The sequence below is a fragment of the Chrysemys picta genome, chromosome 8 (genome assembly GCF_011386835.1).
Source record: "Chrysemys picta bellii isolate R12L10 chromosome 8, ASM1138683v2, whole genome shotgun sequence".
In the NCBI taxonomy this organism is placed as follows: Eukaryota; Metazoa; Chordata; order Testudines; family Emydidae; genus Chrysemys; species Chrysemys picta.
In genome coordinates, this window is record NC_088798.1 from 42901173 (window position 1) to 42929032 (window position 27860).

At 41.9% G+C, this 27860-nt stretch overlaps 2 protein-coding genes and 1 pseudogene across 22 annotated transcripts in view; 2 read left to right on the top strand and 1 right to left on the bottom strand.

Annotated features, from left to right (window-relative positions):
- The window catches only part of CAMSAP2 (calmodulin regulated spectrin associated protein family member 2), a 163595-nt gene extending 147706 nt beyond the window's left edge, over positions 1 to 15889 (bottom strand). For 6 of the 17 annotated variants that reach the window (XM_065554329.1, XM_042840655.2, XM_065554325.1 and 3 more), the window contains exon 1: positions 15059 to 15874. In XM_065554329.1, the coding sequence (XP_065410401.1) occupies positions 15059 to 15197 (139 nt within the window). In that variant the 5' untranslated portion in view covers positions 15198 to 15874. Of the gene's footprint in view, positions 1 to 15058 lie in introns of all 17 variants that reach the window. The other 11 variants (XR_010589729.1, XM_008164301.4, XM_008164300.4 and 8 more) reach the window with 4 other exon arrangements.
- A 50-nt stretch (positions 15890 to 15939) lies between these two features.
- DDX59 (DEAD-box helicase 59) overlaps positions 15940 to 27860 on the top strand; it is a 97959-nt gene continuing 86038 nt past the window's right edge. For 2 of the 5 annotated variants that reach the window (XM_008164297.4, XM_008164298.4), the window contains exon 1: positions 15940 to 16424. The gene's annotated coding sequence lies outside the window, so the exon portion shown is untranslated. The remainder of the gene's footprint in view (positions 16425 to 27860) is intronic. The other 3 variants (XM_065554373.1, XM_042840674.2, XM_042840675.2) reach the window with 3 other exon arrangements.
- Positions 27512 to 27668, top strand: LOC135973321 (U4 spliceosomal RNA; annotated as a pseudogene).

The following is a 27860-nucleotide window of genomic DNA, read 5'->3' on the forward strand; positions in this document are numbered from 1 at the left end:
AGATATAATCAGATAAACAACACTTCACAGTACTAGGAAAGGTACCTAATCTATACACACTTTAAATAATTAAAGTTGTTAGCAGCTAGAAAGTATCCCTTTTTATATAATTATTTCTATATTATTTTAACACAAATCTATGGGGGACTCCATTACAGAATAAGAACTGAACAAAACAGTTAGCAAAAGTTACTTATAAATATAATATTGTTAAACAAAATTAGGCCACAGATATTAGCTTGGGGAGAAAACCCAGAGGTTTTACATTGCAAAGCACAACATGGCCAAGATGTGGTTTTAAAGCAGTATTAATGCAAAATGTCTTGGCTTTTCCAAGTTCATGGCCAAACCTTCCTCCTTTTAATGTCATATATCATAGCTCAAGCCACAAAGTCAAAAAGATGTCAGACAGCTGTGATTCAACACAACAAGCTGTCTGTCTCACTCCAGAATTTTATGGAAATAGAACAATAATACGTTCTAGTGTACATAACACTTCTGGAGAAAAAAAGAAAGCCACACCCATTTGCTGAAATATGTAAACGCTGTCTCTGGAACTGTGTGTAACTGACTTCCTTTTAACAGAGTGCATTTCTCATTCAAATGAATGGCTGCAGAGCCAACAAAAAACTACACAAGAGTTTGTCAAATTATGCTGAGATTTTCACCCAAAATTGGCACAATGCTGTCTATTACAAGCTTTACAGGAAAAGCCATGACAACTTTTCCAAGTACCATATGCCAGTTATTACAGATGCATCATTCATGAAAGACATAAGATGTTTGAATCAAATAATAATATCCCATTTACAAGTATACCTGAACAGCTATAAAAGAATTCAAAATGTCATTACATCAAATCAAGTAATATTGGCATTAATATCAGATAGGACTTAGATCTTGCCTCAGGATTTCCATTCCCATATGTAAAAACGAAAGCATTACAATGGCATTTGGTGATGGTCTACTCCAGGGGTCGGCAATGTTTGGCACGCAGCTCGCCAGGGTAAGCACCCTAGTGGGCCGCGCCAGTTTATTTACCTGCTGACGCGGCAGGTTCGGCCGATTGCGGCCCCCACTGGCCGCGGTTCGCCGTCCCGGGCCAATGGGGGCAGCGGGAAGCCACGGCCAGCACATCCCTTGCCCACGCCGCTTCCTGCCACCCCCATTGGCCTGGGACGGCGAACAGTGGCAAGTGGGGGTCCACGATCAGACGAACCTGCCGCGTCAGCAGATAAATAAACTGGCTCGGCCTGCTAGGGTGCTTACCCTGATGAGCCACATGCCAAACGTTGCCAACCCCTGGTCTACTCATAGAAGTGCAATCTCAGTCACCCCAAAGCATGCTAGACTGGTATCATTTGTGGGACAAGGGACCATATGTCCAGTCTTTGGACTGGAGTTTAAGTACCCATTCACTTGTGACAGGGAAGGGAGAAACAAGAGCTGGGAAGGTAGAAACAAGAGCCAAGAAGTCAAGGGCCAAGAAGAAACAGCAAAGAAAACTGCAGGCTTTTTCCAGCTTATGTGATGTGATAAGAAATACATGACTGGGAATCTGAACCACCTGGTATTGCCCACTGTCGGAAGATAGGATAATGGTCTGGATGGACCACTGTTCTGACCCAATATGGCCATACTTATATTCTTAATCCACACGGGGGGTGGGAGGGAGTGGGAACCATAGAATATCATGGGGATTATCTTTTCATTTATAACACCAAGTCAAATTTATTCTATTATATAGTCAAAGTGCTTCCTTGATTAGCTTTTAAAGAACTACCTTTCTTTTATCAATTGGTTACCGGAGGAGATAAGGGTTATAGAAGCCCGATGTTTTTCTAGATTTTAAACAAAAAGTGTACTTCTTAAATGCCTCCCTCAGTCCCCCACCATGATAAAGGTAATGTTGGATGAGATGTTGCTACTGATTTGCAGATTCTATATATCAAGAGGGAAGAGAAACTGTTTCTAATTTAATAAACAGAACAAAAAGTTACCATTAGCTGAAGTTTGGCTAGGAGTTTAACATTTTAGGCTTAAAATGCAGATCATAATGATTTGTCTGCAAAACTAATTGATGCCCTTTAAGAACATTTTAAGTCCACTGGCAAACAAAAGTTATCTCTTCACAATTAAACAATTATCTGCTGGCTTTCCCATTTTAATCTAACTACTACCTTGCAAACAAAAAAAAAAAAAAAAAAAAAAAAAAAAAAAAAAAAAACAAGGGGGTAAAGTTCTTTATGCCTTCTGTGACAAAGTTCCTCCTCTATCTTGGTGGGTCCTGCGCTTATTGGCGGATTTTCTTGCCGCAGAGATTCACCATGTGGGTTGGGGAACAGCCCAGAGACCTTCCCCTCTGGAAGAACCCACAGTCCAGGTCAATTGGGAGGTTTGGGGGGAACCCGGGCCTGCCCTCTACTCCGGGTTCCAGCCCAGGGCCCTGTGGACTGCAGCTGTCTATAGTGCCTCCTGTAACAGCTGCATGACAGCTACAACTCCCGGGGCTACTTCCCCATGGCCTCCTCCAAACACCTTCCTTATTCTCACCACAGGACCTTCCTCCTGGTGTCTGATAACGCTTGGGCTCCGCAGTCCTCCAGCAGCACAACCTCTCACTCTCAGGGCTTGTCTATACTTATGCGCTGGTTCGGCGGCAGGCAATCGAACTTATAGGTTCGATTTATCGTGTCTTGTCTGGACGCGATAAATCGAACCCAGAAGTGCTCCCCGTCGACTCCAGTAATCCTGCTCGGCGCGAGGAGTAAGCGGAGTCGACGGGGGAGCCTGCCTGCCGGGTCTGGACCGTGGTAAGTTCGAACTAAGGTACGTCGACTTCAGCTACGTTATTCACGTAGCTGAAGTTGCGTACCTTAGTTCGAATTGGGGGGTTAGTGTAGACCAGGCCTCAGCTTCTTGCACCTCTTGCTCTCAGTTCCTCACACTCGCACCACAAACTGAAGTGAGCTCCTTTTTAAAACCCAGGTGCCCTGATTAGCCTGCCTTAATTGATTCTAGCAGCTTAATTCTTCTTAATTGACTCCAGGTGTCCTAATTAGCCTGCCTGCCTTAACTGGTTCTAGCAGGTTCCTGATTACTCTAGTGCAGCCCCTGCTCTGGTCACTCAGGGAACAGAAAACTACTCATCCAGTGACCAGTATATTTGCCATCTGCCAGACTCCTGTACCCCACTGATCTGGGTCTGTCACACTTCCTTAAAAGATAGTAAGTCTCAGATCTACATTTATATAAATGATTTTGTACAATACTGATGTCTGAACATTTTATATATAGCACAATGAATCTTATTTGACTGAAGCTTCAGTTTAACTGTATACATTTGTTTAGTGTATTTTGAGTCATAATAGTTTCAAAAATGAAATATAAAAAAGGGTCCTTACCACTGTGCTGTGATTAGTTTGATGTGTTAGCAGCACTGTTCGCTGCTCCAGGCTAATGGGGGCTGCGGGAAGCAGCACGGGCTGAGGGATGTGCTGGCCGCCACTTCCCGCAGCCCTCATTGGCCTGGAACGGCGAACCATGGCCAGTGGGAGCTGCGATCAGCCGAACCTGTGGACGTGGCAGGTAAACAAACTGGCCCGGCCTGCCAAGTGGCTTACCCTAGCAGGCCGTGGGCCAAAGGCTGCCGATCCCTGTAATATAGGATGCCATATTCATTTCTAGTTGTTTTGCTATTCTTTTTATCATTTCTATTATTCTCTGCCCTAAAATGCATCTTAATAAATATATTTAAGCTGTCAAGGAACTTATCACCTTTACAAAATACCAAATGAACTGTAAACTTTTACAGTTACTCTGATTGACACAATCACAAAATAATCCTCCTTCCTTAAACACAAAAATTAGGACATGACATCCTGCAGAACCTTTCATCTTAAGGCCATTTCTCAAAGACACCACACATGTTCCTTTCCCCATATGCAGCAATGTCCTCATGCTTTATAGCTTTTATTAGATTTATCTGAGATTTGCCCATGGAACCAGTGATTTCTTTAGCTGAGGGGGAAGGGATAGCTCAGGGGTTTGAACATTGGCCTGCTAAACCCAGAGTTGTGAGTTCAATCCTTGAGGGGGCCACCTAGGGATCTAGGGCAAAAAATCAGTACTTGGTCCTCCTACTGAAGGCAGGGGGCTGGACTCAATGACCCTTCGGGGTCCCTTCCAGTTCTATGAAAGAGGTATATCGCCATAAAATTATGCTGGCTAAATTAAATTATTTTCTTTTTTAGTACCAATTTAAGATTGAAAACACATTATAAGCTAGAACATTAATGAGTAGTACACAATCAATTGAAAGAAAACCAATTTTCAAAGCAAGCCACTACAGGTGTACACACATAACAAAAAGTCCAGACTGCATGCAGGCCATAGAAGCTCAGAATAAGCTCCCGTTCTGGATAGCATATATGGCAAGATTTAATCCCATTTCCATAGATAACTGGCTTCAAGTCAAGTGGACACTTTTTGAAGGTACAAAGCAACTAAAATAAATGCTCCAAATAAAGTAGAAACCAGATAAATTTGTTTACTGCAACACCATCAGAACAAGTATAATCACAGACACATACAAAATTACAAGAACACTGGGAAACTATAGAAAGAAGGAATTAACTGTTAAAACAGGATGAAAAGTGTGCCACTAAATCCAAGGATGGTTTTTGAGGAAACCCCCACTGAACAGGATTCTACTTCTCACTGACAGAAATGTATAAATCTTTTTTTCTGGTGCAATGTATGTATTATAAGAAAACAGAAATCAGAACTAGTCTTGATAACAGATCAATGGATTTCAAGAGTTTTGCAGTTTGCCACTGATTAAGAACTGTGTTATAGACTTTAAGCTAGATATAACAATTTCTTTCATTGCATCTGAAGAAGTGAGGTTCTTACCCACGAAAGCTTATGCTCCCAATACTTCTGTTAGTCTTAAAGGTGCCACAGGACCCTCTGTTGCTTATTTCTTTCATTGCTTTCCTAAGACCATGGTCTTACAATGGAGCTGTGTGCAGGTGGATTTATGGTCTGTGTAGAGTCTTGATGTCAATGGGGCTCCACATAGCGGGCCATGTTTACATGGAGCGCCAAGTAGGACTGGAGTTTGTCTGTAAAACTGAAGTCCTACTAGATGTAGTAGGAATCTGATGCTAATTTTAGTAAATTAATACCTTTGCTTCCCCACACCTTGCCTCCAAAAGGATCTCAAGGTCAAGCTTTGAAGTTAATGAGTAGTTTCAAAAAAAGATGTGTGGTTATGCTCTGCTGCCCAAAAATACAGTTGTTCTTGAAACCAACACTGAAATATGCAGGACCTGTCCATTACATTGGGCTGGATTGACATATTGTCAGTAGGACACAGGTTTCATTTTTGGAAAGCACAAACCACATGGAGAATTCCAGTCTTGAACTTGGGTTTAGAGATTTCATCGGTCCTGGGCTACCAGGAGACCAGTCAAAACAAATACACAAGCTCAACATACGATATTTTGTTTTTTGTGTTTTCCTTTCTGTACTACTGCCCCAAAATGAAATTAACTGGCTTATTTCACTTCATTCACTTGGGTCCAATACTTTGATGATAGTGCCGTGTGTCATTCTATTCTATAATTTGTAATGGACTGAGGGAATGATCCTGCACACATTTATGCACATGCTTAACTTCACACACTGCAAGTAGTCCTATTATTTCAATAGGATTACTCACAGCAGCGAAAGATAAGCACACATATATTGTGTACAGGGGATCCAGGCCTGAAAGATGTGTCTCTCTCATAAGACATGAAGATTTTAGTTAACCAAAATTTTTAATAGTTTAATCCGCTTTCCATTTTTAACCCACACATTCTCTTATTAGAGAGTACCTCCAGAACTTAAGATAATACCAAAATGAACATTTCAGTTACAGGTTCACACACAGAGATTACTCAATAGTTTCCTTCCCACTTCTTCAAAATTTTGGAGGAATACCCACTAATAACTTTTTTAAAGAAGTAAAATAAAAACAAGCTAACATTTTGGAATATAAATGTAATTTAAAGGGAAAGCGGTAGATAATCTTTCCCACACTGAATCTATCTAGTGTGGGAAAGATTTATTCATTGGGAAAAAAATGACCTGCATTGCTGTGAAGAGAGTAAGCTTTCTTTAAAAAGTCAAGCTTGTTTTCCAAAGAGTTTCCAGGCATCTAACTGGATGATACTACACCTTTAAGTTATACAGTTTAATATTATAAATCAGCCATTTTAGATCTGGGAATGTTTTAAATTAATAAGTACACAACTATTCAGAAGGAGGAGGATGGGAGCAGTCAATAAATAAAGTCTTCAGCTATTTTCTTGAGGGTATCATTTAAAAAGAAGGTAGTTCACATTACTAGAAATCAAGCATAAAATGTCCCCATTTTAAGGCTTAACCTATTCCTATAATCTTGACTGTGGGGACCTCTCTTCATTGTAGGTTTCTTATCAGCAAGGAGATTGATGGAACATGTTTATGGAGAGTGTTCACTGTTATAATAATTGGCCCTACAAATTTACCCTAGTTGTGAGCTCAACTGTAAAAAGTTTATAAAGTGACAATATCCTATAACTAAGGCTACGTTTTAGTCACAGGTGTTTTTACTACAAGTCACGGACAGGACACAGTCAGGAAACAAAAATTCATGGCCCATGACCTGTCCATGACTTTTACTATATACCCCTGACTAAAACTTCGGGGGTGGCTTCCTGGGGGCACCACGGGTGCTGGGGTAGGGTGGCCTTGGTTCTGGGGTGGGGGGGGAGGAGGGGCGTGGAGACGCGTGGCCCAAGACCCTCGCTGGTGCTGAAGAGGAACGGGGGGCAGTGCACAGCCCAGGACCCCTGCTGGTCCTGGAGGGGAGATTGGTAGGGCCAACAGGCTCCCTACCTGGCTCTGTGCCTCCCTCCCCCAGCAGCAGCAGACTTTGGGTATGGGAGGGAGCAGGGGCACGGGATAGGGTGAGGCAGGCTCTGGGCAGCACTTACTTGGGGGGCTCCCCAGAAGCGGCAACATCCCCCTCACTCAGGCCCTAGGCAAAGGCATGGCCAAGCAGCTCTGCATGCCTCCACAGCTCCCATTGGCCAGGAACCGTGGCCAATGGAAACTGCAGGGATAGTGCCTGCAGGCAGAGGCAGTGTGCAGAGCTGCCTGGCCACGCCTCCACCTAGGACCTGAGTGAGGGGGATGTCCCTGCTTCCGGGGAGCCCCCCAGGTAAGCATTGCTCAGAGCCTGCCTCACCAACCACCACACCACACCATCCCCTGGCATAAGAGCAGTGTCTTGACCCAAAGACCTGTTCAAAATATTGGTTGGTTTAGTGCTCGCTCATTTGCTTTCCACAACAAAACGTTGAAAAGTTTTCCCCATCTACTTTACTGGAAAGGTTGACTGGATCAGACTTTCATTCAGAGCCATGAGTTCACTATCAGATAAAGAGGTAGGAATCTATCGAGTTCTCTGGTGGAATTTCATCCATTGAGACCTTCAGCGTCTTAGGTCTTTGGGGAATTGCAGTTAGATATTTGTGAATTGGACCCTTATTATTCACGGCATGAGAAGCCCATTATTGACAGTGTCTGAGTGTACTTCTTTTCCAAGTCCAGATACCAGTCACATAGTAACATGGCCACTTACTGTTACCCTCACCAGTTATTGCTACCAACCTGAGGAAGGTTACTGAAAGAGTGAAGTTAAAAAAGGCTGTACTCACGTCACCTCACATCAATCCAGTTTCAAGCAAGGGCATCATACAGAGAAAAAAAAAAAAAGAAAAAAAAAAGATTCTATGAACTCTTTTTAATGACTGTGTCCTTGTTGATTACTAGACAAGCAGTCTTCAGTAGAAATGACCATCATCTTGCTTGTGGCCTTTTGTGATAGTGGCCTTTAGTAAGTCAATCCTTTCTAAGAGAAATCCTAAACCTTTACATGACCTTGAAGTAGAAAAGCATGTATTGGTTTTTACAGGCCTCTATGCTTTCCCTGTTGCTGTTCAGGTGTATTTACTTCTGCCAGGAAAGACTATGAAATGTTGTGACCTTCATCATCACCAATTTATAAATGACTCAGATTTTTAGCTCCCTTTTGTCAGACTTATATGGCAATTTCTGCACCTTCCAGAATTAATAAAGGTGAGAAAGTGGATGGAGGGAAACTGGCTCAGACAGAAGTAAAACAGTAGAGAGAAGCATCTGGAGGAGTGGGCCAGGCTGGCAAGTTTACTTTCCCAAAACATTTGTAGTCTCAAGCTCATTCTGGATCCACTGTCTTTTATTTATGGTTGGTCAAAAGGCTAAGATCATTGTCTCGGATAAGAACTTCTAAATAGTGAGCCATGACTTTGTAACCTAAAGGCTGAATTGATGCAATACTGTACACTCAAAAGAGGTTAGCTTTTAAAGAGTACCCTGAAGCTGCAGCTAGTGCAAACCGGACTGGTGAAAGTTACTATATGCCCATAATATCAATATTCTGTACTCTGCATGGCTTCTTATTCAACTCTGAGGGCAATTCAATATATTGATTACAATCTTGAAGCCCTGAATGGCCTGGGAGCCAGTTATCTGAGAGATCAACTCCTGTGTCTTGATGCAGAAGCTACTTGTCCGTGTCCACTAGGATCAATCTCACCATTCATTCTTTAGGTTAAACTTTAAGGCTGGGGGCAAAGAATTTTCAGTAAGGACCTCTCTGGAATTTATCAAATCCCCAGTATATACATTTAACTTGCAAACTGAGCAGGCTCTACCCACTTTCCCAACTTTGTATGGAAGTCAAATGTATTTGGTTTAATGCACTCCTAAACTGTACCACACTCAGTGGTTTTTGGGTTGAGGAACCTGTAAGCTGCACTGAAGCTGGCAGATGTTCAAAATTTACACACTTGAACTCAGAGCCTAGTAGATGCAGACCTTGGTGCACCTTACAAACTCCATTACATCAAGAGCTCCAGTTCAAGTGTCAATGTGTTTCACATTAGTTCTTCTAAACCGTCTTACAGACAACACTTTAGAAAAAAATTACCACCACAGAAACTAGGTATTAGAAGACTAGGAGAATCTAAATTAACATTACACTTAAATTTACAGAATTATCTCCATACCTGCAAGTGGGGTATTTTAGCCCAAACAACTTCAATTCTATAACCATAATGCCACATAACTTCTACTCATATTTATCAGAAACTTTACACCAAGATACCTCACATCTTCTGAGCTGACAGCAAAGCCTCATACCATACCTACTCTTAACAGAAGTGTACCTGCTACACATCTGGTACATATGTACAAATCGGTACTCTTATACATTGTGTCAGTTTTGTGTGGTTTCTTCACCTAAACCAATGGCTCTCAAACTGGGGTTTGTGAACCCCTTGGAGTTTGCGAAATGTTACAGTGGGTTCTCGGGAAAAAATTCCCTAATGGCAGACAGGGACCTGGGGCCACAGGAGGCCAGCAGCCCCGGAGCCCCTGGACTTCCAAGAGCTAAGCAGATCAAAGCAAGCATATCTCTCACACTGAGGAGATTTAAACTTCACGACTCCTTATAAGAAATGGAAAGAGAGGTGGATATTTTTTGCTGTTTTTAAAATTAAATAGGTAGCTAGTATTGTTTTTAAAATTATTATGAAGAACAAGTTTAAGCTTTGTTGTAACATGCGTTGTTTGCCTGGACTGCTCAAGACCTGAATGCTTGTGTAGGAGGAACTCTGAGTTGGCTTCTTAAATACCTTCAAGCTGTTTCATATCTGATACTCCTTGATGAAACATAGGAGCCTTGTCTTATAACAGGCTTATTCAATGTGATACAAGCTACAAAAGTGAGATCTTGGAAGAGTGTTGCCATTTTCATAATGTAATAAAAATACTGTAATGATAAATAATAGTTAAATAAATACACCCCTACCTCGATATAACACTGTCCTTGGGAGCCAAAAAAAAAAAAAAAATCTTACAATGTTATAGGTGAAACCGCGTTATATGACTTGCTTTGATCCACTGGAGTGCACAGCCACGCCCACCCGGAGCACTGCTTTACCGCGTTACATCGGGTCATGTTATATCGGGGTAGAGGTGTAATGTGTAATAAGCATGTCATAAAAACAAATTTTTATATTTCCAAGATCACTGCTTTTATAATTTATACTCAGGTAAAGGAGACAGTCCCTGGAAATATTCATTTTCAGGAGGGGGTTTACGAGACACGACATTTTAGTGAAAGGGATTGATAGGTTGTTAAAGTTTGGGAACCACTGACCTAAACCAAAGCTTTCAGTTATTTTACTGTAATAACTTTAACCCTTTTAAAATGTCTTCCATGAGACTAGGACATTCTAGAATCTCCTACAAAGACCCAGACTGTTTATATTGGCTCCCACTACTCATCAGGAGAGCATCTGCAGCATAATTCTGAGAAAGTGAATTATCAGGTAAAAACTTTTCAGAATTCCTGCTTAATGCAAGCTCAAAAAAAAAAAAAAGTACTTTGTAGTCTGTTACTTCAATATTATTACAGCATGAATGAATTTGGCCCAAAATTTTATATTGAATCTAATTTGTTTTTAGAACTTAAATGCTTCTATGCAGGAACTTTAAAAAAAATCAGTCTGATTCCTCTTAATTGTAAAAAGGATTTCCCCCCCCCCCCCCCCCATCTATACCATGTAGACCTGTTTTCACTATAGAGTTACTTTTTAAAATTCTCTCAGAATACAGTTCATTCTCTAATGTGACTATGGTTCTAAGAGAGAAAGAACACAAACTCTTGAGGAGATGTCTTCAAAAGACTGGCAAAGACCTCAAGGGCATAAGTCTCTTGTATACTGTTACAATGTATTTTAATTATTTTCACTAGTCAGGCCTATCCTCCTTTAAGGTACATGAGGAATATAATATCAGCAGATTTCAGTCATTTGGTATGGAAAGTAGATTTTCTAAACTAAAGGCAAGTTATTGTTTTCTTCCAAACCGCTAATCTCATGAGTAGTCTGTTGAATTCAATAGACTTTACCATATACGGTAATTGTTTGTGGATTTAAATCCAAATGTTCTCCCCTTTGAAATACTGGAAGAATAAAGCTACTTCTACATCTCTTAAATTGTTTGACAGTTCAAACACCTCTGCATCCCAGCACCTTGAACTTTTTAAGAAGCTTCCTTTCATTATGTTAAATGAAAATGCATCTCTAATGCAGATACTCTCCAAAAGAATGCCATTTCATAAAGGTCTCTCTAGGGAAAGGCAGTTTTAAGTACAAACATAATGCAACAAATCAAAATCTTAATATTTCCAATCAAAGCTCTGGAGCTGTGCTCCAGCTCCGCTACAGCTCCAGGCAAAAACCTGCAGCTCCACTGCTCCGGAGCTGCTCCAGTCCAAAGCCCTGCTCTAAAACAAACACAAAAAGAAATATGTATCCGAAGAAGTGGGCTGTAGTCCACGAAAGCTTATGCTCTAATAAATTTGTTAGTCTCTAAGGTGCCACAAGTACTCCTGTTCTTCTCTTTGCAGATACAGACTAACACGGCTGCTACTCTGAAACAAAAAGAAATCAAGCTCTCACTGCACTATGCTTATGTTAGGAAAGAAATTGAGCTAAATATGTTAAACAAAATGCATTAAGTTGATTTGACCAACACATACTGACCACTAGATTCGAACCATATTAAATCCTGAATAATCACTGTAAATATGGCTCATAAAAATAAGAAAAATCTATAATCTCATAGACCGTTGTCTGGGACATCCAGTTTCTCTATTTATGAATCAACTGTGATATTACCTGAACTCTGCAACAGTGTCAAAATTTTAAGAACCAAAATAAATCATGTACAGTTATTTGTTGTTAAAGAAATATTTTTTCCATTTGTCTGAGTCTTGTTACATTGTACCTGTACTTGCAGTAAAACAGTAGCCAGAAGCGAAAAGAATCGTTTGTTTCTTTCACATTTAAAAAATGAATGTAATCTTGAACTTAAATCTCTCAAGTATCATCAGGGCAACATAGGCTCCTGACTTATCTGCTTGCACGTTAGGTATCATTGCTTGATATCGAGTTATGTTGAATTAAGACTATGAACTGATGTAGCCAGTTAAATTTCAGCTATAGTTTGTAGGACAAGGTTGTGTTTCTTCCTAACTCTGAAAGAATTGAAAATGGATGCTAAAGGAAATGGAATAAGACTGAAAGGAAGTATGAATTCCTAGCATTATTTTTATATTCAAAGTCATTTTACTCTCATTCATTTTTCATACATGATGTTTTTACATGACTATTTCCCACATACATCTTCTGTTCTTGGGCTGTATGTTTGGCTCATACCAAATGCAAATACAGGTTAAACAAAGTCTACTCTTATCCCTGCACAACGTCATTAAGTCCATGACATTGCACAGATGTAACAGAGCTGAATCTGGGACTGTATGTTTGTTTGTTATCAGTCCCATAGACATCACTCCAACAAGGATAGCATTGACTCGATTTCGGTAAAGCATAACTGCGCCCCTATGCACCCGAAGAAGTGAGGTTTTTACTCACAAAAGCTTATGCCCAAATAAATCTGTTAGTCTTTAAGGTGCCACCAGACTCCTTGTTGTTTTTGTAGATACAGACTAACACGGCTGCGCCCCACAGAATACTTCAGAAGTCCTCTTGGAGAGGACATGCTTCTCTAATATAGCACAACCAAGTTGTTCTTAAGAGTCACTCACATTTTTGTTTGTGTTGCACCATGCATTTAAAACAAAGCATATCTATCAGACCCCAAATGTACATTTTTACATATTGCATGTGTACACACTATGTCTAAAGAAGAAACTGAAGATGCTTTTTTATACCACTAAAGAAACAATGTGAATGTCCCCAGAATAGAAGTGGGTGGAGGAATAGGATTTTTATCCAAGAGAAGGAATTATCTGGTGGAGAAAGCACTATTTTAACTAGGGAAAGCAGAATGAATAGAGACGTGCAAGATAGTTATTGCTCAGTATTTTCTGTGAATTTAGGACAAAGTTTTGAAACCACTTATTTCATTACTGATCACTTCAAATTCTGCCACTTCAAGATATATATGGGGAATGAGACATTCACACAAACCCTATTCATCCTTTGTAGTTCCTTTGGGTAAACATATGACAGAAGATAGTAGAAATATATGTCTTGCTGTGCAGAAAAAGTTGTAACCTATTCCAGGGAAAGCTTTAAAAAATATGAAAAGGAGATGGTCAATCCTCCAGTTCTGCATCTGTTTCATATGTAAAGGTGTGTTTGAAATATATACACATTACAAGTTTTATGTATACTTCCACGCTCTCACCCTCAAATTCTACTTTGCAACTCCAGGAACTACTACCACGCAGAACACTGACTTGAAACTAGTCACAAAATTATGATCTGGAACACTTTAATGCTGTATACAGTTCTATTTGACATTATTTCCATTAGTTGCATTAAGTGGGTCAGATACTAGCATCAGAGAATTTAAAAGGCAAAACCAGAGAATATCTGCTCTTAACTGATTATTTGTTGAATTTTCTTGTGTATCTTTCAGAATGAAAACCATGGGGAGGGACAAGGAAAGTAAAGGAATTTGGTTTGGACCAGACTTTTACAGAAAGCTAAGTAGAAAGAACCCCACAGGTGGCTTTACACATCCAATCCAAACTCAGCTAATAGAAACCAAAATATCTCAATCTCCTGAAGATAAAGAATTTGCAAAGCCATATCAGAATAAAACTCCGTCATATTTGAATCTGCAGACACAGTGCATATTTTACACCTGATATGATCATTTTGGGTTAACAAAAAATAAAATGATGTGTTTAGTTCATATACATGCAAGCCTACAGAACTGAATCACCTAAGGACATTAAATTACATCACCTCTGAAAACCCCCAAAGAAAATTATTCCAAGAATTTTCACTACCTTAGCATTTTAGTGTTCAAATTTGCATTGATTAAAAAGAGATCATGAATCTGAGCCCTACAAAATATAAAAGTAAAGTATTTTTAAAAATAAATTGTTTTGCAATAACTAGAAATGGTTATTACATACAGAAACTGCTAATATATAGCACTTTCAGCAGTCATGGAAACTTTTTTTTTTTTTTTTAAATATAAAGAGAAAGGTTGTTGTCAGGTATTACCAGCTCCTAATGGCATCATAAAGATGTATGTCTTTTAGCCATGTTACAATATGCAACAGTACTCTGGCTACATATGCAACTGTTACAGAATTCCAAAAGGAGAAACCTTTTCCTGTTATTCTACAGAGAACAGGGGTGAAATGATTGATTGTTCCTGCACACTCCCTCTTTCAAAAACACCAACAACAGTGTTTTATAAATTGAAAATTAAATAAATGATAGTTAAATCACACATTTTTGTATTTTTGAAATGTTTGCCCTCAAAAGATATATTAGAAATATTACTGAGAATAATAAGCATAGTATTCCTGAAGGCCCTGGTTTTTAGAAATATAGAACTAATACTTTTCAGAAGCATTAAAATAAATTAATGTTATACATTCAGACGGAAAGAATTCTATACACTGTTGGGTGACAATTGGCATTAAATGCTCTTTCTCCTAGAATCCAGGTTATTGTTTAATCTTTACCTATCTGAATGACTGAAGGCTTATACCATCATACATATCAAAACTAACAGTGCACATCCATTTTCCTGACTACCTCCCAGCTCTTAAATGGAAAACACTATTTTTGTATTACAACAAAAAATGTGCATGGAAAAACAATACACGCAGTTTTGGAAGGCTGAATACCCCCAAATAAATGCAATTAGACACAAAAACATGACAATTACTCATTGACGGAAATAGCATTGACACACCTAAGAAAAAAAAGCAGATATTCGAAAATAAAAACCACATGATCAAGCAATAGATCAAGATTATTTTCTCCCGTTCAATTCCCTTGGGAATGGCTCACGTCCGCAGTAATGAAGCAACCAGGCAGGAACCAGCATCAAAGAAAGGGAAGAAGAAGAAGACGCCACCTACCTGTCCCAAAGGCTTTGGCCACCAGCCACGCTACATTACAGGCGATTTTAGCCCTGGTGAAATCATAATGGTCAAAAGGTTTGACTGCAGGAACAATAAACGTCTTTCTCATTTCCTTGAGGTCTGCAGCATCCCCCATCTTTTTACAGCACCTTCTCTTTTATTTACATGATTCTTCTTCCCAAGCCCCCCCCCCCCAGAAAAACGTATAAAAAATAGACGCGGCGGCGGCAGCAGCAGCAGCAGCTGATGGTGATGATGAACTCAGCTGTCCATATGGGGTGATGCCTCCTCCGCACAGGAACGTAGCAGAGCCTCTTCTTTCTCCTTCCCTCGCTCTTTGTCTCAAGTCACACAGACAAAGCCCCCGCCCCCCAAAATGACAAGTTTGTGACCCCCCTCCCTTTTCTAGGGAAATACCCCCCAGCAAGGGCTGATCCCGCGGGGATCCCCCCGCAGCCCGGCCTCCCGGCTCCGCAGGCAGGGACGGAGCCCCCGCGGGAGCTGGCAGTGATTTCCCCGCAGCGGCAGGAAGCTGGGACCTGGCCCTTCCCGGCCGCCGCTGAGACACAAGAGATGTCAAAATTCCCAGCGCAGGCTCCGGGCGCGGCGCAGCCCCGCGCCTTCGCCTCTCCTCAGCAGAGACCCCCGGGCGGTGGGAGAGGGGGCAGTTGTTGCTGCCCAGGCTAGCGCCCCGGCTCCCTTTGGGGCTGCCGCTAATTAACGCTTCTCGGCTCCTGTCCTGTCCCGCCCAGCCGCTGCGGCTTTCCCCGGCCGCTGCCGCACTGGATGGGAGAGCAGCTCCGCGCACGGCGCATGCGCCCCTCGCCCCCTCCTCAGCGTGAGGCGGCCCTGGGCTGGGCGGGGCTTACCGGCTGGCTAGGGGCGGGGCCTCCGCAGCGCTGGCGGGGAATGGCGTCACGTGGCCGGCCGGACAATGGGGCATTCTTGACGCCAGGCCAAGGCCGGGCGGCTCCCGGGCGCAGCCAGCCCTCTGGGGCCCCAGTGCCAGGGGAGCGCGGGCGCTTCCCGCTGGGGGGAGGAAAGGAGGAGCGTGCGGTGCTCCATGGAGGTACCGAGAGAGACTGGCCCTCCCACTGCATAGGCCAGAAGTCAAGTGGGACCTTCTACAGGGGACACTAGAAAATCCGCACGCTTATCGACCCTGGATGTTAACGTTTCTAGGGCACTTCTTGTCGTAGTGGGTTTGGCCCAGTATCCTTGGCTAAAATCATTCCTCCCTATTATATTAGTAGCATTGAAGTGGTGCCTAAGAACCCCGTTCATGGACTAGTACCAAAGTGTGCTAGGTGCTGTACAGACACATCAAAAAGATGGTCACTGCCTCAAAGAATCTGCAATTCACGTAAGTTTACAACTCTTTTCGTTAGTGGGTGATTGTTCTCAAGAAGGCTGCATCTGGGTAGGGTTGGCTGGCTGTAATTTGTCAAATGTTTTGGGATTAAAAGTATCAGGAGGTAGCCATGTTAGTCTGTATCTACAAAAACAACAAGGAGTCTGGTGGCACCTTAAAGACTAACAGATTTATTTGGGCATAAGCTTTTGTGGGTAAAAACCTCACTTCTTCAGATGCATAGAGTGAAAGTTACAGATGCAGGTATTATATACTGATACATGGAGAGAAGGGAGGTACTTCACAAGTGGAGAACCAGTGTTGACAGGGCCAATTCAATCAGGGTGGATGTAATCCACTCCCAATAATAGATGAGGAGGTGTCAATTCCAAGAGAGGAAAAGCTGCTTCTGTAATGAGCCAGCCAGTCCCTATTCAAGTCCAGATTAATGGTGTTAAATTTGCAAATGAATTTTAGTTCTGCTGTTTGAAGTCTGTTTCCTAATTTTTTTTGTTCAATTATAGTGACTTTTAAATCTGTAATGGAATGACCAGGGAGATTGAAGTGTTCATTTACTGGCTTTTGTATGTTATCATTCCTGATGTCCGATTTGTGTCCATTTATTCTTTTGCGGAGGGACTGTCCGGTTTGGCCAATGTACATGGCAGAGGGGCATTGCTGGCACATGATGGCATATATAACATTAGTAGATGTGCAGGTGAATGAGCCCTTGATGGGTGGCTGATGTGGTTGGGTCCTCTGATGGTGTTGCCAGAGTAGATATGGGGACAGAGTAGGCAATGAGGCTTGCTACAGGGATTGGTTCCTGGGTTGGTATTTCTGTGGTGTGGTGTGTAGTTGCTGGTGAGTATTTATTTGCTTCAGGTTGGGGGTTGTCTGTAAGCGAGGACTGGCCTGCCTCCCAAGGTCTGTGAGAGTGAGGGATCATTTTCCAGGATAGGTTGTAGATCGTGGATAATGCCATCCACAGCCTCAGAAACAACTCTGACATTATCATCAAAGGGGCTGACAAAAGAGGTGCTGTAGTCATAATGAACAGGTCGGATTATGAACAGGAGGCCGCCAGGCAACTCTCCAAGACTTCAATCTCCCTGGTCGTTCTATTACAGATTTAAAAGTCACTATTATTGAACAAAAAAACTTCAGAAACAGACTTCAAAGAGAAACAGCAGAACTAAAATTCATTTGCAAATTTAACACCATTAATCTGGGCTTGAATAGGGACTGGGAGTGTCTGGCTCATTACAGAAGCAGCTTTTCCTCTCTTGGAATTGACACCTCCTCATCTATTATTGGGAGTGGATTACATCCACCCTGATTGAATTGGCCCTGTCAACACTGGTTCTCCACTTGCGGAGTACCTCCCTTCTCTCCATGTATCAGTATATAATACCTGCATCTGTAACTTTCACTCTATGCATCTGAAGAAGTGAGGTTTTTACCCACAAAAGCTTATGCCCAAATAAATCTGTTAGTCTTTAAGGTGCCACCAGACTCCTTGGGATTAAAAGGGATTATGATGGAGAAAATCTTATGCCAGGGAGTCTATAGCTTTTATTAGTGTGTAGATTACATTTTAATTAAGAGATTTCCATAGCCCATCTCCTGTCCAACTCATAAATGCATGGACCACCTTCCCTCATGACTGCATGAAATCTTTGGGACAATTTGCTTACTTGGAAAAGTAGTACCAGTAATATTATTGTATTATTAAAATAAAATACATTATTGCATGTCTTTTCATATGAATTATCAGATGGAAACAAGAAGGAGCAAACACTATTAGCCAGCTTCAGGTACAACAATGGCAAAAGATCTGTAGATCAACACAATGTACACAATTTGAGAACTGTATTATGCAATAAAAAAATATTACATTTGTATATATTTAAAGAAACAAGTGAGGACTCTATGACCAACAATATATGTGTGTGTATAGGCATACAATTTTTAATATTGTCTGTTCTGCATTCTGTCAAAATATTTTTTATTCTTCTCCATTGGACCTTTTAACATTTAAATGCCAACTAACTGAAGAAGGCAAGAACTAGTTTTTATATATATATATATATATATATATTCCATAAAATAGATAGAATTCCATACAAAAACATGCTGCACCTGCATTGTTTAACATCTAGAAGTCAGAAAATGCTATAGTTAAGGCTGCACGCTAGCTGGAATGGGGATTATTGATGAGAAAGTAAAACACAAAAAGTACTTGCTTTTAAATAAATAAAATCTGTCATTCCAATTTTAAATATAACAGTTTTGATGTAATTCAAGATTTGTGACATATACTTGATAATGTCCCTTTATTGACTTACTGTTCCCTAGGCTTGGAATAGCGTCCTATCTCCAGCCACCAATCATTTTATCTTAATTATTAGTAAGTGAGTGGAGAAGCCTTGAGTGAGTTATATAGCCTATCCAAAACAAATAGCAAGAGAACATCACTTCCTTTGTTTACATACCGTTCTTAACATAGTGGGTCCTGGATCCTGATTTCTGCTATATGAATTATAATTATTAGTAATAGTGCCAAACCAACACAGAGACCCTAACTCAGGAGAGCAATCCCTATTCAGGAAGGCTTCTTAAGCACAAGCTTAACTTTAAGATTTACTGAACAGAGATTATTATTTTTATGTTTTCATTATTATTTGTATTATTGTAGTGCCTAGGAGCCATTTTGACGTAAGCAGTGAGTTAATATTCAGGGTCTGATGGCTTGTTTCTGTTAGGGAAAGAAGTTGGGGATGGGGCTATGTATTTCTTTAATGCAGTCCTGCTTATTAACAAATAATGTACATAAAGTCCTATTTCCCTGAACACAGCAGGGCTCAAACAGTAGGAGACAGTTGCTTTGCTTATGATTCTAAAGCCACTTTCCATCCAGGACTCTACCCAAAAACTCACTCTCTGAGCTTTTTCTCAGAAATCACACTACACATGCTTCTCTGACTGTCTCTGAGACTTCCTTGCTCTGTTCTGTGTGTGCTTCTCTGGTGTTTCTGATCACTCTCTCACACACACTGCTCAATCAAACAATACCCAGCCCCCTGTGTTTGCATTCCGACCCCAGGGAAATCCCCTCAAACTTCATAGTTCAACCTTTATTCCAGCTTTCCACAATGGCCTGTGTTTTGTTTCAACTATTTATTCCATAAAGGAGCCCAATTGTTTTTTATGTTGACTAACATATGATGGCTAGCGTATATAATCTGCACCACACACACACACACACACACACACACACACACACACACACACACACACACACACACACACACACACACACACACACACACTAAGCATTAAGCACAAATATTGTAACTATGGTATAGCCCAACTGGCCTATACCATAATCCTTTTCACTTATGCTAAGTATCCCATAACTCCTTGCATTTGCTGAAGTAAGCATTTGTCATAAGCAGATAGAACAAATGTATCTTGAGTCTGACAAGTCTCCTATGTCATAGTACAAGCTAGGGAAGTACCTTCACAGACCAGTACCTAGAATGCGAGTATCCTGACAAAGATAAGGAAGAAACAGAACAAGAAATTAGGGAACTGGAATATACTGATGCTGGAAACATTTGTATAGTGTGGGTGCCAAATTGTAAACCCTGTTTATGATGGAAACCACTTCAAGCCAGGGGGTGCAGCAGCACTCATAGTTCCAGCACCTCTAATGATGGGTTGGTTTTAATGATGTTTAAAGAGATGTGTAACTTGTAAAATCATCATATAAGTTATAGCAGCTGAAATGTGTAACTTTGGGAGCACACCTGCAAAAGGTGAATGTAACATAGATTCATAGATTCTAGGACTGGAAGGGACCTCAAGAGGTCATCAAGTCCAGTCCCCTGCCCGCAGGGCAGGACCAAATACTGTCTAGACCATCCCTGATAGACATTTATCTAACCTACTCTTAAATATCTCCAGAGATGGAGATTCCATAACCTCCCTAGGCAATTTATTCCAGTGTTTAACCACCCTGACAGTTATGAACTTTTTCCTAATGTCCACCCTAAACCTCCCTTGCTGCAGTTTAAGCCCATTGCTTCTTGTTCAATCCTTAGAGGCTAAGGTGAACAAGTTTTCTCCCTCCCCCTTTTAGATACCTGAAAACTGCTATCATGTCCCCTCTCAGTCTTCTCTTTTCCAAACTAAACAAACCCAATTCTTTCAGCCTTCCTTCATAGGTCATATTCTCAAGACCTTTAATCATTCTTGTTGCTCTTCTCTGGACCCTCTCCAATTTCTCCACATCTTTCTTGAAATGCGGTGCCCAGAACTGGACACAATACTCCAGCTGAGGCCTAGCCAGAGCAGAGTAGAGCGGAAGAATGACTTCTCATGTCTTGCTCACAACACACCTGTTAATACATCCCAGAATCATGTTTGCATTTTTTGCAACAGCATCACACTGTTGACTCATATTTAGCTTGTGGTCCACTATAACCCCTAGATCCCTTTCTGCCGTACTCCTTCCTAGACAGTCTCTTCCCATTCTGTATGTGTGATACTGATTTTTTCTTCCTAAGTGGAGCACTTTGCATTTGTCTTTGTTAAACTTCATCCTGTTTAACTCAGACTATTTCTCCAATTTGTCCAGATCATTTTGAATTATGACCCTGTCCTCCAAAGCAGTTGCAATCCCTCCCAGTTTGGTATCATCCGCAAACTTAATAAGTGTACTTTCTATGCCAATATCTAAGTCGTTAATGAAGATATTGAACAGAGCCGGTCCCAAAACAGACCCCTGCGGAACCCCACTTGTTATGCCTTTCCAACAGGATTGGGAACCATTAATAACAACTCTCTGAGTACAGTTATCCAGCCAGTTATGCACCCACCTCATAGTAGCCCCATCTAAATTGTATTTGCCTAGTTTATCGATAAGAATATCATGCGAGACCATATCAAATGCCTTACTAAAGTCTAGGTATACCACATCCACAGCTTCTCCCTTATCCACAAGTCTCGTTATCCTATCGAAGAAACCTATCAGATTGGTTTGACATGATTTGTTCTTTACAAATCCATGCTGGCTATTCCCTATCACCTTACTACCTTCCAAGTGTTTGCAGATGATTTCCTTAATTACTTGCTCCATTATCTTCCCTGGCCCAGAAGTTAAACTAACTGGTCTGTAGTTTCCTGGGTTGTTTTTATTTCCCTTTTTATAGATGGGCACTATATTTGCCCTTTTCCAGTCTTCTGGAATCTCTCCCGTCTCCCACGATTTTCCAAAGATAATAGCTAGAGGCTCAGATACCTCCTCTATTAGCTCCTTAAGTATTCTAGGATGCCTTTCATCAGGCCCTGGTGACTTGCAGGCATCTAACTTTTCTAAGTGATTTTTAACTTGTTCTTTTTTTATTTTATTTGCTAAACCTACCCCCTTCCCATTAGCATTCATTATGTTAGGCATTCCTTCAGACTTCTCGGTGAAGACCGAAACAAAGAAGTCATTAAGCATCTCTGCCATTTCCAAGTTTCCTGTTACTGTTTCTCCCTCTTCACTGAGCAGTGGGCCTACCCTGTCTTTGGTCTTCCTCTTGCTTCTAATGTATTGATAAAAAGTCTTCTTGTTTCCCTTTATTCCCGTAGCTAGTTTGAGCTCATTTTGTGCCTTTGCCTTTCTAATCTTGCCCCTGCATTCCTGTGTTGTTTGCCTATATTCATCCTTTGTAATCTGTCCTAGTTTCTATTTTTTAGATCATGCAAGATCTCGTGGTTAAGCCAAGGTGGTCTTTTGCCACATTTTCTGTCTTTCCTAACCAGCGAAATAGCTTGCTTTTGGGCCCTCAGTTGTTTTTCCCCTCAGTCTTGATTCCCATGGGACCTTACCTATCAGCTCTCTGAGCTTACCAAAATCCTCCTTCCTGAAATCCATTGTCTCTATTTTGCTGTTCTCCCTTCTACCCTTCCTCAGAATTGCAAACTCTGATTTCATGATCACTTTTACCCAAGCTGCCTTCTACTTTCAAATTCTCAACGAGTTCCTCCCTATTTGTTAAAAATCAAGGCTAGAACAGCTTCCCCCCTAGTAGCTTTTTCAACCTTCTGAAATAAAAAGTTGTCTGCAATGCAGTCCAAGAATTTGTTGGATAGTCTGTGTGCCGCTGTGTTATTTTCCCAACATATATTTGGATAGTTGAAGTCCCCCATCACCACCAAATCTTGGGCTTTGGATGATTTTGTTAGTTGTTTAAAAAAAAGCCTCATCCACCTCTTCCACCTGGTTAGGTGGCCTGTAGTAGACTCCTAGCATGACATCACCCTTGTTTTTTACCCCTTTTAGCCTAACCCAGAAACTCTCAACACTTCCATCTCCTATGTCCATCTCCACCTCAGTCCAAGTGTGTACATTTTTAATATATAAAGCAACACCTCCTCCCTTTTCCCCCTGTCTATCCTTCCTGAGCAAGCTGTACCCATCCACACCAACATTCCAATCGTGTATTATCCCACCAAGTTTCAGTGATGCCAACAATGTCATAGTTGTATTTATTTATTAGCACTTCCAGTTCTTCCTGCTTATTACCCATACTTCTCGCATTTGTAGATAGGCATCTAAGATACTGGTTTGATCTTGCCTCCCAGTTTTGTCGTGACCCTCCTTTCTCTCTCCCAATATAGCCCACATTCCCTCTCATTTCCGACCCATCTCCCAGGTCTCCATGTTCCCCACTTATCTGTGGGCTTTGCTCACCTGTCCCCGTCGAACCTAGTTTAAAGCCCTCCTCACTAGGTTAGCCAGTCTGTGTCCAAATAGGGTCTTTCCCCACCTCGAAAGGTGAACGCCATCTCTGCCTAGCAGTCTTTCCTCGAATAGCATCCCATGGTCGAGGAAGCCCAAGCTCTCCTGGTGACACCATCTTCGCAGCCAGGCATTCACTTCCATGATGCATCTGTCTCTGCCCAGGCCCATACCTTTGACCGTAAGAATCACTGCATGAGATGGCTTCTCGGAGACTGGTATCATATAGAATCTTGTTCCTGTACTATATTAATAAACCTGACTGACATTGATTATTTTGCTCTCTTGAGTATATTTTATATACCAAAGTGTGGTCAAGCAATTGACTATACAATTTGTCAACATTTATCCTGAAAGAAGGGCAGCTGTTAAACCAACAACTTCAATGAGATTTCATCCGACCTCTAGCCTACCACCTACATACATCATCTGAAATGAGCAGAGCAACAAACTGTACATCAGCTGAGTATATACTATGGCACATAATTTTCTTGTGCTACATACTGCAGTTATTAATCAAGCAAAACTCCTGCTTAAGTTGATGGTGACTTCAATGAGAGTTTTGTTTAATTAAGGATGGCAGAATTTAGCTCTTTGTCCAGTATATTACTGTCAGTAATTATGCTTATCTACCTGACATTCTTTATCATTTCAGTAAGTTAGGAGTAAATAAGTCTGCTTGAAATCAGCTATTGTTACTGCACCTGTACTTGTGTTAATTTATTAAAGTTATAAAAAGAGCCCATCTGTTGGCAACTTTTGGTAAAGACAGACTTAATACCCTGGATTATAAATTTAGAAAACATTTAATACTTTATCCCTAATAAACATAGATATCCCTATTATTACTTGTTATTTTTCCATGAACTTTTTCATCCCTTCCCCGAAGTAACTGATTACTGCTTTATGGCCAAATTGTGGCTTGGTTTGTCAATGTGTGCAAGGGTATGTGAGAGCATAAGAAACCTCCTCTCCTATCCCCAATTGTGTTCCTGTGCAGGGGCTTAGAATCCAGAAAACATTAGAAAGGGGTTCCCAGACATGTTTGGCTCTTTTTTTTTTTTTTAACACTTTACAAATTACCCCTGTCAAACGACACAGGCTTTCACCTACCCACATAATATTATATAGCACTTTTTGTCCTATGGCTTCAAGGCATTTTACAAAGGTGGTTAAAGATTAGTATTTCCATTTAATATATGAGGAAATTTAGGCAGAGAGAGTGTAAGGCTATTTTTTTCACTGACTTCAACTAGAGTTGTGAGTGTAAAGCACCTTTTAAAAATCTTGAGTTGAGCACTCATGAGCTAAGGCACACAAAATTAGTGGGCACATCTGAAAATTTGGACCTAAATGACTTGCCCAAGGTCACATAGTAAATCAGTTGCAAAGTGGGAATAGAAACTGGGTCGTCTGTCTATTAATGTCCTGCTCTAACCATGACACCACACTGTGTAATAGGGTACACGTGTAGTACTATTCTTTTTCTTTACTGAGAGGGAAACCTCTGAAATATTTATTTCAGAAGACCTATTTCATATTTTATTCCTAACAAAGTGCCTTCTGCTCTGTTTCTAGCTATACTGCATCTTGCTATGTTAGGTGTGATCAGATTGTATATTTCATTTAGATGTCTGACTCAGGGTACGTCTGCAGTACGAAATTAATTCAAAATTATTCTATTTGAATTGTCAGAAGCGATTTTATACATTCGGTGTTGTGTGTCCCCACTAAAGCACGTGAATTTGGAGGAGTGTGTCCATGGTACCAAGGTTAGCATCGAATGTCGGAGTGGTAGCTATCCCACAGTTCCCGCAGTCCCCGCCACCCATTGGAATTCTGGGTTAAGCTCCCAGTGCATGATGGGGCAAAAACATTCTTGCGGGTGTTTCTGGGTGTGTGTTGTCACTCGCTTCTCCCTCCATGAAAGTTACAGCAGACGCCGTATTGCCACCGCCTGTCTCCTGGTACTATGAATCCACCTCGCAAGTCCTCTCATCTTTCTATCTACTCTTTTATCTAACCATTTCCCGCCTTTTTTTGGCCACCGTGAACTGAGCAGCACAGCTTCCGCCGCAAACTCTGCTCTCCTGCTCTTGCAGCGCTAGCTAATTTCTCCATGTTGTCTGTCCTGGGCTCCCGTGGAAGCTACAGAAGGCAACAATTCCCCGCCGTTTTTCGGCCATCGTGAACTGAACTTCCGCCGTAAACTCTGCTCTCCCGCTCTTGCAGCTTTAGCGAGCTTCCCGCCTCCATGAAAGCTACAGAAGACAACCATTTACCACCTTTTATTGGCCATCTTGAACCGAACAGCTCTCCTACATTTCACGCTGTTTTTCCAGGATTACCCGTGCAGGCGCCATAGAGCCCGCTCAGATCTCCGCTGCAGTTTTGACCATTGTAAATACCTCATGCATTATCCAGCAGTATGTGCAGTACCTGCAAAACCGGGTGAGGAAGCGACAACAGCGTGATTACTATACTGATGAGGACATGGACACAGACGTTCCTAGAAGCACGGCATGTGGCAATTGGGAGATCGTGATGGCATTGGGCCAGGTTCATGCCGTGGAATGCCAATTCTGGGCCCGGGAAACAAGCACAGACTGGTGGGACCGCATAGTGTTACAGGTCTGGGATGATTCCCAGTGGCTGCAAAACTTTCGTATGTGCAGGGTCACTTTCATGGAACTTTGTGACTTGCTGTCCCCTGCCCTGAAGTGCAAAGACACCAAAATGAGAGCAGCTCTCACAGTTGAGAAGCAAGTGGCCATAGCACTGTGGAAGCTTGGAACGCCCGACAGCTACCGGTCAGTCGGGAATCAGTTTGGAGTGGGCAAATCTACTGTGGGGGCTGCTGTGATCCAAGTAGCCAAAGCAATCATTGACCAGCTGCTATCAAGGATAGTGACTTTGGGAAATGTGCAGAACATTGTGGATGGCTTTAATGCGCTGGGGTTCCCTAACTGTGGTGGGGCGATAGACGGAACGCATATCCCTATCTTGGCCCTGGCACACTGGGGTGGCCAGTACATAAACCGCAAGGGGTACTTTTCCATGGTGCTGCAAGCACTGGTGGATCACAAGGGATGTTTCACCAACATCAAGGTGGGATGGCCGGGAAAGGTGCATGATGCTCGCGTCTTCAGGAACACTGGTCTGTTTGAACAGCTGCAGGAAGGGACTTACTTCCCAGACCAGAAAATTACTGTTGGGGATGTTGAAGTGCCTACAGTTATCCTCGGGGACCCAGCCTACCCCTTAATGTCATGGCTTATGAAGCCGTTCACAGGCACCCTGGACAGTAGTAAGGAGCAGTTCAACTATAGGCTGAGCAAATGCAGAATGGTGGTAGAATGTGCTTTTGGACGTTTGAAAGGGCACTGGCGTAGTTTACTGATTCGGTTAGATCTCAGCACAACCAATATTCCAATTGTAATTGCTGCTTGTTGTGTGCTCCACAATATCTGTGAGAGTAAGGGGGAGATGTTTATGGCGGGATGGGAGGTTGAGGCAACTCGCCTGGCTGCCAATTTCGCACAGCTAGACAACAGGGCGATTAGAAGAGTGCAGCAGGGCGTGCTGCGCATCAGAGAAGCTTTGAAAGCCAGTTTCATGACTGGCCAGGGTACAGTGTGACAGTTGTGTTTGTTTCTCTTGAAGTTACCCACCCCATATATATATGAAAGGAAATAAAGTCACAATTGTTTAAAAACCCTTCTTTATTATTTGTTGCACAACACATTTAGAGAAATCAGAAGGTAGACTGGGGGGGAGGGGAGTAATTGGGTTAGGGGGGTGGAGGAGGAGGGAAGGACAAGTCCAGAAACCAAATCAAAAGTTCGCATATGCCAACTTTCTGGTGCTTGGGCGATCCTCTGGGGTTGAGTGTGTGGGTCCCTGTAGCCTCCCCGCTCGTGTTCTTGGGCGTCTGGGTGAGGAGGCTATGGAACTTGGGAAGGAGGGAGGGCGGTTATACAGGGGCTGCAGTGGCAGTCTGTGGTCTTGCTGCCTTTCCCACATTAGATCCACCATACAGCGCAGCATGTCAGTTTGCTCCCCCATGAGCTTGACCAAAGCGTCCTGCCTGCTCTCATTGCGCGCGTCCCTCTTCTCTTCATGTTCCTGTAATGCTTTATGGGACTCCGCAATTGTTTGCCTCCACGCATTCATCTGAGCCCTATCAGTGCGGGAAGACTGCATGAGCTTGGTGAACATGTCCTGAGTTCGTTTTTTCCGCCTTCTAATCTGGACCAGCCTCTGGGACGGAGTAGATAGGGGCCACGTTGAAACATTTGCACCTGCGGGAGGAGAAAAAAGGCAGTATCATAGCCAATGAAGTTAATCTGAGGTGTGATTATTGCTAGTTGAAAACTGTTAAAAAATACATTTCAGAGAACAAAGGGGACACTCTTTCTCAGTGAAACAGGCAATTCATAATAAACAGCACATGTTCTTTCTGTACAACTTAGCATTTTGCCTCTTGTACTGAAGTGCCTGCCACTTTGGTTTGAGTAAGCCATCACACACGGCCGGGCAATAGAATTTAGCTTGCAGGCAGCCTAGGGGCACATGGGGTTTTGCTTCTTCCACATTCATTTTAATGCTTTCAAACTGCTGGGCCCCCTTTCCCATAGCAAGCAATGCCTGGTGGG